Raw genomic sequence first — 10,915 nt, forward strand, 5'->3', positions numbered from 1 at the left:
TTTAATCGGTCCGACCAGCTCGTGGTTCCGTTCTAGGGTTTTGTTTCCATCTTCCTCTTGAACACCACATGATTCATCCTTATTATCTTTTCTTTTACAGGCTTTGAAAGAACGACGATTATATGTTCCCTTTCATTTGATTCTTGGGTCTTTTCAACCAAAATCATAGGATTATATTTCAATTTGGATTCCAGTTCATGAGGTATGGTTAGATTTTGGTTGTAGTTCGTTTTAGAGCTTCAATGTTCACCCGTTTTCACCTAAATTCATCTTCTAGCGATTTGTTTCTCTGCATATATGTTGAAGTCTTATATTTATTCTCTTTTCTTCCATTTGAAGGTGAATACACAACGTCTCTCAGTATAAGTGATTAGTTCGATCCCACACTCTTTTAGTCTCACTCTCTGGGATTATTTCATTTTGGAAGGAAGATCTTACAAGTTTCTATCGGTTGAATGGGATCCAGATGAACAGTCCCTGTGAGCAGAGCTACTTACCAAGTACGTAATCCTTTATTGTGTTAATCGTTGCTAAAAGTTGAGCTGTTTGGAATTAATTAGTCTATATATGCTTTGTGGGTATGATAATTTTTGGGGGTTTTCTATTGTTGGTGTGATTATCAACTAGAGATTATAGGAAAAGATTAGTAAACTTTGCAAACCTAATTAGATATCCTTTAAAGTCAAAATATATTTCAAACTTACAAGTTACAAGTGCAACCTTTCATGCTTAGGGAATATTTCAGATGTTATGTAGCTTAACTGTTATGCCAAGGTTTGTGTTCTTTTGTTCTTTCTCCTAATTCCCAAGCTCAATTGATTTCTTATTATGAACATGATTATTCACCTGTGGATAATAAGGGTGGGAGGCGAGTAAATGGAGAAATAGAATCAAGTCAAAATGAAGGAAGCATAAAGACATGGCTCGTTCCTTGGCTAGCATTTATGAGGACAACCCCGCCCACATGGTGGAAACACAACTTAACAAGGTGCAATTTCGATTTTTATTTTATTCTGTTTTGTCTGTTCATTTGTTCTTAGCATTTGCTAATTTGGGTTTTTTTTTAATTATTTTTCAGATTGAAATATAATTTATGATTTGTGGTTGCTTAAGTGTATAAGACTATAATCATGTCTGAATAAACACACAAGTGCAACTTATTCGCATTCAATTGAGAGTACCAAAATACGGATGGACAACACAAAAAGTTTCCCACTTGATGAATTTTGTGGTTAATGGATGTAAGGTTGCTACTCATTTTCATAGTTTCTTTACCTTTTATCTACCTGTATATTTGATTCTTATACATTCATATGCCTTTCCATAGTAAGAGCTCTTTAATTTGGATTTTCCTAGTTTTCTATTTTCTCAACATACATGTCACTTGTGTTATTCTGGGCTGAGATATACCATCAGGTATTCACAATTAAGAAACTATGTAATCCTTTTTTTATTATCTTTAGTCACAATGTTGTAATGTTTTTTTGTTGATATAAATAATAAATCTGGTTCTTGTCTCTGAATATCAGGCAAGAAGCCTTCCAGCAGATAAACTCAGACCTGCATATTTCATTGTCAATGGAGCTATATACTTCCTTCAGGTAATACAAAAACTCACAGCCAAACTAGTGTTTTTTTATAATTTTTTTCTTTGAACTATGTTGTAATTGTATTTAAACATTAGATTAGCATCTGGATATATATGAGATTCAGCCTTGTTGGTGTGGAGATTGCTGAACTACTTCTCTCGGGTTTGACAAATTAAAAAAAAAACTACTTTTTCTTATTTATTTTTTAAAAGTTTAAGGAGTTGGAATCAAGAACATTGAAATTTGGTGATTTGATTGGACAACAGAGGCAACTAAAGAGGCGGATCATGTGGATCTTAGGTCCAAAATGCTCACCATATTTATCCCACTCCTTGTTGATGAGGTTTTTAATATGATTCTTCTTTATTTTTTTTTTGTTTATTTTAGAAGAAAGTTTCTAAATTGATTTATTTCCTTCACAGAGTTCCTTTTTTTCACACTTCATGTGCTTTGGTGTTTCTAAACTTCCAAAATCTTAGACATGATTCAAGCCAAAACTCCTATTCGATAACTTTTAACTTTTAAGTAATCACGATTTGTTTTGTTAGTTTAAAGGCAATTAATTAATTATACTCACTTTAATAGCTTGTAGCATAAAAAGCATTGCAATTGGAAGACCAAACAATTCACCAACTATTCTTGTGAATCTATTGATAATAGAACATACACCAAGAATAGAACATACACCAAAACCAATAGAAAAGCCGTCCACACGCAGACCCTGTTTTCAAAATAAAAACTTTATTAATATATATATATATATATATATATATATATATATATATATATATATAATTTTTATGCCAAAAAAAGGTGTGGTTAATAATATTATATATTCTTTCGCAGTCGTCCAATATGCAACTTTTTTTTTTACCTTCAATGATTTATCTAACCCTTTTTTTTCATATGGTTTAACTAATTTTTACAATGTAGGTGTATAATGAGCTTGCAGATCGTTGTGGGGTACCCCGGCTGGCAAAAAAGTTGAACCAGGTAAATCCGGACTAGGGTTTTATCTGCTCATTATGGATCAAACTTTATATTAACTTATGTCCTCTTTTGTAGATTTTGGTGAAACATATAAAAACAGTGTTACCAGGGTTGAAGGCACGTATTAGTGCTGCATTAGTTTCTGTAGCAAAAGAACATGCTAGTTATGGAGAGATTACAGAGTCTAAGGTATTTAATCTGCTTATCAATTCTATTTCAGACAAGTTTTTACCTTTTTACCTTATTAACTTCTGTTTATTACTGATTTATAGGTTGGCATGGGAGCTCTTCTTCTAAATATTCTTTCAAAGTATTCTGAAGGTGATACTGGTCTTGTTGTTTTTATATTTAATAATGAGTACATGTGCATGTTTGGTGAATCTCATAGATGATCTTCATGATTTCTTTAAACAACCTTTTCTTCAACGATTGAGGGTAAAAACAAAGAGATGTCAACATCTGAGTTGTCAGGAGGAGCAAGAATACACTATATTTTCTAGTCAATATTTGTCAAAAGTTTGGAGGTGTGTCTTTATTATCCATTTCACATTTTCACCTATTAATATTTAACGCCCAAATCCCTTAGTTTGCAATAAATATATTTAATCAATCGAGTTACTGCTGCAGGAAGTTGACCCTTGTGAGGACTTGACTGATGATGAGATCAGAACTGCCATACAAAATGCAACAGGCCTTCTGAAACCATTTTACGTGATGGTCATCAGCCTTCTGAAACCATGATTGGGCACATAGTTGAAATGGATGTATGCATCATTATCTCTGTTCTTTATTTTTATCGTGACATGGTTGAAAATATTTCTTTTTTTGGGTAGATGGATTACATAAAGACTTCACACCCGAATTTTGTGGGTGAGAGTAAAGCTGTGGAGGTTACCTTGCAGCAAGTGAAATCTTTTAAGCTTGCAACAACAGTGTCGAAGCAAAAGGTGTGGTTAATAATATTATGTTTTATTGTAAGTTTAGTGGTTTTGCATGTTTACTTATATATTTTTTTTGATTGATTTTATATTTTGTAGGATGGAGTTGAGTCTGAAAAAGCTCCACAATCTGAAAGGGGTATAAAGTCACGTGCAATTCTTGCTAGGCCTGTTAATGGAATTGTCACAGAACAGGTTCTCTTTTTTGCATTTAACATTTAAACCCGTTTTAGCATTGTTGTTGGAGAATATTTTAGAGAAGCAGATTCTTTTTCTAAATTTAAAAAAAAGTTAACATAGCTTTCCAATTGCATGTTTACAGCATAATCAACCAGGGTCTCGAGCAGTTGGTGAGGTTGAGAAGCCAACAGCTGGTAACCTTTTGTTTTAACAAAAACAAGATGTAACTTATAGAACCTTTTAATAGCATAAAAAAAATTAAATGAATTTATTTGTATTTTTCCATGAAGCACAAGTTGGGGAATCTCATCGATTTTTGGTGGGTCAGAAAGTCGCACTTCTGTGAAAGTAAATCCTGCAAACAAGTTGTTTAATGATGAACCTATTCAGGCTATGGATCATTCATTTTCTATGATCCATCTGAGGGAGGTATTTATTTTTATGGTTTTATCCCAATTTCTTCAAAAAAGATTATATATATATATATATATATATATATATATATATATATATATATAACTCCAATAATTAATGTTTGATTAATTTCCAATAATAGCCCCCAACAATTTTGAGGCCCTCGGATGCTCACTCTTTGTTTCATATAGTATTTTAAAGAATGTTGACTCTTTGTTGACTGATTGTTGGTTTTTGTGTAGTACGGTGCTTTATGTTTTGATACTAGTATTGGTCAAGGGGGTACTATTGCATGGAAGGTGCTTCAATACACATTTGCTTACAACAATGTACACAAACTAAGGAAATAGGAAAAGACACAACGGAAATTGGAAACGTTTCAGAGCTTCTTCAGACAGCTTAATGATGAGTTACTGAAACAAGAAGGTGCCCATTTATAGCAATGTAGTATTAGGTTATATAGTTAGGGAAAACCTCTTAATAACAATGTACAATTAGATCCTTTAATATCAATGTATTACAATTTTTTGACATGATGTTATTGGATGAAATTGATTGTTTTGGTATATATATTTTTTCTATATTTTTGTATTATGTGTAAAAGAGTATCGTAAAAGCACGTCGTATATGCATATTGTAAATGGTTGCTGAAGTTTATGACACGCAAATGCATGTCATCTTCATTTATGACAGGGGCTATAATGATACGCAATGCGTGTCCTAAACGCGCGTCGTAAGGTTACGACACGCAAATGTGTGTCGTCTTCCTTTATGACAGGGCCTTCCTTGATACGCATTGCGTGTCGTAAATGAGCGTCGTAAATGCGTGTCGTAACTGCGCGTCGTAAATGCGCGTCGTCTATAGACGACGCGCAAAAGCGTGTTGTCTCTCGTTATGACAAGGCCTTCCTTGACACGCATTTGCGCGTCGTCTGAGTGTTTTACGACACGCATTGCGTGTCGTAAAAGACTGTTTTTCTAGTAGTGCAGGTATACCTTGTTCTCATGCAGTGGCGGTATTCACAGAACTGAGATATCAACACTGCAATACATGGGTATCATCATAGTTCACAATGGAAACATATCGATCAACATATAGAGAGGTTTTGTTTCATGTGACATCCTCTAATTTTCAGAACTAATTAAATATTTCCTTTACGCTTTAAAAATCATTTATTTATATTTGCGGAAAATCCCAGTAAAAAAGTTCATTTTGATTACAAATGTTTGTTTCCAAAACTTTAAAACTCTAAGGATATTATAATCAATACAAATACATAAGTTATAGCATAAAGACCTGATGGTCCTGAATACTATTAGATGTTGTCTCTTAATCACTAGCATCCTAATCAAGTTCCACTAGCTTAAGTCTTGTTACATGTGATGCATATAAACTGAGTGGTTCAGGTTGAGGAAACCTGGTGAGATACTGTGACATCCCCAAAATCTCGGCCAGAAAGGATTGGTTTTATTTATGCTTTTAAAAATATTTTCAGAGTAAATCTTTTTCTTTTATTCAAAAGAGTTGCGGAATTTGTCCCAAAACAAAATATGATAAAATAAAGTTTATCAAAGCATTTTATCAAAGATGCATAATCATTTTATAACAATATTCGGGATGTCATGTTCCGATAAACAGACCAAAAGCATAAACAAATATTACAAGCAATTCAACAGTTGAATTCATATAAAGGCTCATAAACAAAACAACTTGATGATTCATCCATCTTATGCCCTTGCGCCACTTCCTGTAATACAAATAAACTGAGTGGGTCAGGCTTGGGAGCCTGGTGAGCATATAGGGTTTTCAACCCACAATAAATAATTATATTTAATTTTTACCGACCAACAATAACCCGATTACCCATTCCCGTTATCCTCACTTTACGTCCCTAAAATAACATCTATCTAAAGGGACATAATCTAGGAAAGTTCATCGGGACGGACATTACTGCTAAGGGGTTTCCGCAACAATAGATGTCCTAAAGGCAACCATGTGGGGGAGTAGAGTACACCGGTGAACACGTCGTTCACAACACCTACAGGTTATGAGCCTGCTAGTGTTCCACTGGACTGCCTAGAAGAGTCCGTGGTCGTCATCCATACTCCGCTAGATGACTAGATCAACAACAACATCGAGGCCTCTCATCTGTTTATCACACATCAACTATCTACCCATGTTCTACCCAACATATTAGTAGATAAAAATATATATTTTTATGCATAGTTTTAAACCTGTAAAGCATGTTCATTTAATATATATTCCACATAACAGATAAGGCATACATATATAACACATATTTCATAGATAATATATCATATATATGAGATAGAAGAAAGTGAATATACATTCACACATATAACAACCAAATATACACATCACACATATTTTATAATAAATACTTCATAATATGCGTTAGAAGAAAGTAACTACACACTCACTTGTTCAGAAGATAACCGGACAGCACTACGACTTGTAGAAGTAGTATTCCTCGGTAGTCCTGGAAGATCTTCACAAAAAAACGAGCTTCTCGCGAGCAGAGCTTCGGCTCGAGAGTTGCACTTCTCGGGATCTTCGGGGCTTCAAAACTTGCTTCGGGGCTCGGGAATAATATCGGGGCTTCGGGATATTATTGGCACATAAACCAAGGCAAAATCTAGAGAGAAAGAATGAAGAATGGCAAGGAAATATGGCTGATCTCGGTCTCTATTTATAGGGGCTGGAAACCCCGATTACGCTGGGCGTAACTTCAAGTACGTTGGGCGTAATCTCAAAGTACGCTGGGCGTACACGACGTCACTGCATACGTCACCTAGCAGTACTCGATTAGTTGCCGGCTCCTTTTCCTTTTCTCCGGTGTAAAGTAGATTCCTCCGGTCGAATAATAAATAAATAGATAAATAAATATTAATTATTTTAAAAACTTTGGAAATTCATATTTTCTTCATACGAACTCCGTTTTCGACGTTCTTTATATCCACGCGTAGGCGGGAACGTAATCTACAACTTTCGTTTAGACTCCGTCGGCTAATTTTGATTTTATTTTAACAGTTATATTTTCAACAGGCCGGGACATGATTAGTCCGTTAAAAATTCATAACTTCTTCATCCGACGTCCGTTTTCGTCTGTCTTTTTACCGTTGCATTACTATTAACGAGATCTTCAATTCTCGTTTAGGTTGTGTCGGCTAAAAACCGCTCGATCTCAAATCGAGTATTTGGGCTGTATACCGCTAAGCTGAAACTTAGAAAAATCATAACTTCCTCATATGAAGTCAGATTTGGGCATTCTTTTTATGCACGCTTTCGGTTTAACGAACTCTACGACTTTCGTTTAGATCGCTAAGGCTAAAACTCGCTTTATCGTAAATTCACTATTTACGCTTCCCGGTATCGTGTCGGTTCCGTCGTGAAACTTCGTCGAGTCATAACTTCTTCGTTATAACTCGGATTTTGGCATTCTTTATATATTCGGAAACCTCGTCACGACCACTACCACATCCTTCATAGATATCGGGTTTATCTAACATTTCATTTTGACGCTTATTTTTATTCTTTATTAATTATACATAAAATAATAAGCACATAAACTCACATAATTCACAAAATACTCAAATATTTCATCTTTATTACATCAAAAGAGTTACAATAGTTGACCTAGACTATTACATTGTCTAAAAATGCTTAGCCCCGAAACCCGGGCGTTACAATTCTCTCCCCCTTAGGATGATTCCGTCCCGGAATCATGCGTCAGCAAACAGATGCGGATAGCGACTCATCATGTCATCCTCTGTCTCCCAAGTGAGATTCGGCCCATTCGAATGTTTCCATCGGACTAGCACTAAGTCGACCATCTTGCGTCGTAACTTCTTAATCTTACGGTCAACAATTGCCTCGGGCTCTTCGATTAGCCTCTTATTCTCATCCATTCTTAACTCCGAGATCGGAATTATGTCGGGAACTTCTCCCGTGAATTTCCTCAGATAACATACATGGAAGGTGTTATGAATACCATCGAGTTCTTCGGGCAATTCCAGCTTGTAAGCTTGGTTCCCAATCTTCTGAAGAACTTTGAACGGTCCAATAAACCTTGGACTCAGCTTTCCTCGTTTCCCGAATCGTATAAGTCCTTTCCACGGTGAGACTTTAAGCAAAACGGAATCCCCAACTTCGAAGGTCATCGGTCGTCTTCTCTTGTCAGCATAGCTCTTCTGACGATCCTGAGCTGCTAACATCCTTTCCCTGATCACCTTCAGTTTCTCAGCAGTCTCATGGACTATCTCGGGGCCCATAAACTGCTTTTCGCCAGCCTCAAGCCAACAAGAAGGCGTACGACACTTTTGTCCATACAAAGCTTGATAAGGTGCCATCTTGATGCTCGAGTGGAAACTGTTGTTGTAGGAAAATTCTACCAAAGGTAAGTGCTCATCCCAGTTACCTTGGAACTCGAGGGTACATGCTCTCAACATATCTTCAAGCGTTTGAATCGTTCTTTCACTCTGACCATCAGTCTGCGGATGGTAAGCTGTACTCAGACATAACTTCGTACCCAATTCCTCTTGTAGACTTCTCCAAAACCTTGACGTGAAACGACTATCACGATCCGATACAATTGTTAGAGGAACACCGTGAAGTCTCACAATTTCCTTCACGTAAGCATTTGCAAGCTTATCCATAGACCACCTTTCATTGGCAGCTATGAAGTGTGCACTCTTTGTGAAACGATCCACGACCACCCAAATCATGTCGTGACCGTTCTTCGTCCTGGGTAGTTTAGTCACAAAATCCATGGTGATGTCTTCCCATTTACCCATGGGTACAGGTAAGGGTTCTAAACTCCCATATGGTTTCTGATGTTGTGCCTTAACTCTTGCACAAGTTACACACTCGACCACATATTTCACAACGTCGAGCTTCATCGTCGGCCACCAGTAGTAGGGTTTTAGGTCCCTATACATTTTAGTGCTACCGGGATGAATCGAGTACATGGTCTTGTGAACTTCTTCCATCAGAAGATCTCTTATTCCTCCAGTCTTAGGTACCCAAATCCGATCTTGGAATACCTTTAGTCCTTGACTGTTTGTACCAAACAGTAATGTTTTTCCCAAACGTTCTTCTTTTCGGTCACTCTTCTCTGAGGCTTCTTCTTGAGCTTCCCTGATACTTTCCACAATGGTCGAGACAACTTCTATTCTCAACGCTCTTGGCCTTTTTCTTTCAAGGTTGACTTTTCGACTGAGAGCATCAGCGACAACGTTTGCTTTACCGGGGTGGTAAAGTATCTCACAGTCATAGTCCTTGAGTAATTCTAGCCAGCGTCGTTGCCTCATGTTCAATTCTTTCTGATTAAAGAGATATTGGAGACTCTTATGATCGGTGAAAAGTTTGCACTTCGTGCCATAGAGGTAATGCCTCCATATTTTTAGAGCGAAAACTACCGCCGCCAACTCCAAGTCATGAGTCGGGTAGTTCTTTTCATGTTCCTTCAACTGTCGAGACGCATATGCGATCACCTTTTCTCTTTGGGTCAAAACACAACCCAACCCAACACCAGACGCATCACTATAAACAGCGAAGTCTTCAACTCCATTGGGTAGAGAAAGTATCGGTGCCTCGCATAGTTTCTTCTTTAGCTTCTCGAATGCTTCTTTATGCTTATCACTCCAAGCATAGGTAGCTCCTTTGTGGGTTAACGCTGTTAATGGACTAGCGATTGAAGAAAATCCTTGGATAAACCTTCGGTAATATCCGGCTAATCCCAAAAAGCTTCGGATCTCCGTGGGACTTTTTGGTTGTTCCCACTTCATTACCGCTTCAATCTTTGCTGGATCGACCATTATCCCTTCTTGGTTGACCACGTGACCCAAGAATTGGACTTCTCGAAACCAAAAATCACATTTGGAGAATTTAACATACAGCTTCTCCTTCTTCAAGACTTCTAACACTTCCCGCAAGTGTCTACCATGCTCTTCTTGGCTTTTCGAGTAGATGAGAATGTCATCTATGAACACTATCACGGATTTATCGAGGAATGGTTTACAAACCCTGTTCATCAGATCCATGAATGCTGCTGGAGCATTAGTTAGTCCAAACGACATAACCAAGAACTCGTAGTGTCCATATCTCGTTCTGAACGCAGTCTTCTCAATATCCTGATCTCTCACCTTCAGTTGATGATATCCTGACCTAAGATCGATCTTTGAGAAATAACTTGAACCTTGCAGTTGATCGAACAGGTCATCAATCCTTGGCAACAGATATCTATTCTTTATTGTTGCCTTGTTCAGCTCTCTGTAATCAATACACATTCTCATACTTCCATCTTTCTTTTTCACGAATAACACCGGAGCTCCCCAGGGTGATGAACTAGGTCTAATGAAACCTTTGTCCAATAACTCCTGAAGTTGCATCATCAGCTCCTTCATCTCCGTCGGTGCTAATCGGTAAGGTGCTTTTGCTATTGGTGTCGTTCCTGGTAACAAGTCAATACGGAAATCTACTTGTCGATCAGGCGGTAATCCGGGAAGATCTTCGGGAAATACTTCCGGATAATCACACACGACAGGAATGCTCTGTATCACCTTCTTTTCCTTCTTAGCATCGATCACAAATGCTAAATATGATGTACATCCCTTGGTCAAACATTTTCTGGCTTTCATTAGAGAAATGATTCCAGAATTTACCCTGCGTTTGTCCCCATACACCATAAACGACTCTTTCCCAGGCGGGTTTACTTTTACAATCTTCTTTTTGCACAGTATTTCCGCATCATTGGTGCTAAGCCAATCCATTCCCAACACGAT

The 10,915-nt window shown here is 37.1% G+C and overlaps 1 protein-coding gene and 1 long non-coding RNA gene across 2 annotated transcripts; both read left to right on the forward strand.

Moving 5' to 3' along the window:
* The first annotated feature begins 414 nt into the window (after positions 1–414).
* LOC145104056 (uncharacterized) lies at positions 415–1,235 on the forward strand. Its single transcript, XR_013706999.1, has 3 exons — positions 415–500; positions 861–988; positions 1,079–1,235. It is a non-coding gene; the product is annotated as an uncharacterized LOC145104056 (long non-coding RNA).
* Positions 1,236–2,978: 1,743 nt separating this feature from the next.
* LOC145104059 (dynamin-related protein 3A-like) lies at positions 2,979–4,642 on the forward strand. Its single transcript, XM_079041342.1, has 7 exons — positions 2,979–3,103; positions 3,207–3,343; positions 3,413–3,526; positions 3,617–3,712; positions 3,840–3,891; positions 3,988–4,126; positions 4,354–4,642. The coding sequence occupies exons 2-6, from the start codon at positions 3,317–3,319 to the stop codon at positions 4,041–4,043; spliced, it is 345 nt and encodes a 114-aa protein (XP_078897468.1). The 5' UTR covers positions 2,979–3,103; positions 3,207–3,316; the 3' UTR covers positions 4,044–4,126; positions 4,354–4,642.
* Positions 4,643–10,915: the final 6,273 nt, after the last annotated feature.

The sequence above is a fragment of the Lactuca virosa genome, chromosome 1 (assembly GCF_052849685.1).
Source record: "Lactuca virosa cultivar CGN04683 chromosome 1, Lactuca_virosa_CGN04683_v6, whole genome shotgun sequence".
NCBI lineage: Eukaryota > Viridiplantae > Streptophyta > Magnoliopsida > Asterales > Asteraceae > Lactuca > Lactuca virosa.

Bases quoted from the DNA above. Each gene is read 5' to 3' on its own strand.
- LOC145104059 (XM_079041342.1), top strand. From the start codon at position 3,317: ATGATTGGGCACATAGTTGAAATGGAT. The intron at 3,713-3,839 runs GTTCTCTTTTTT...GCATGTTTACAG, and splicing joins ATGGAATTGTCACAGAACAG to CATAATCAACCAGGGTCTCG. The intron at 3,892-3,987 runs GTAACCTTTTGT...TTTTCCATGAAG, and splicing joins GGTTGAGAAGCCAACAGCTG to CACAAGTTGGGGAATCTCAT.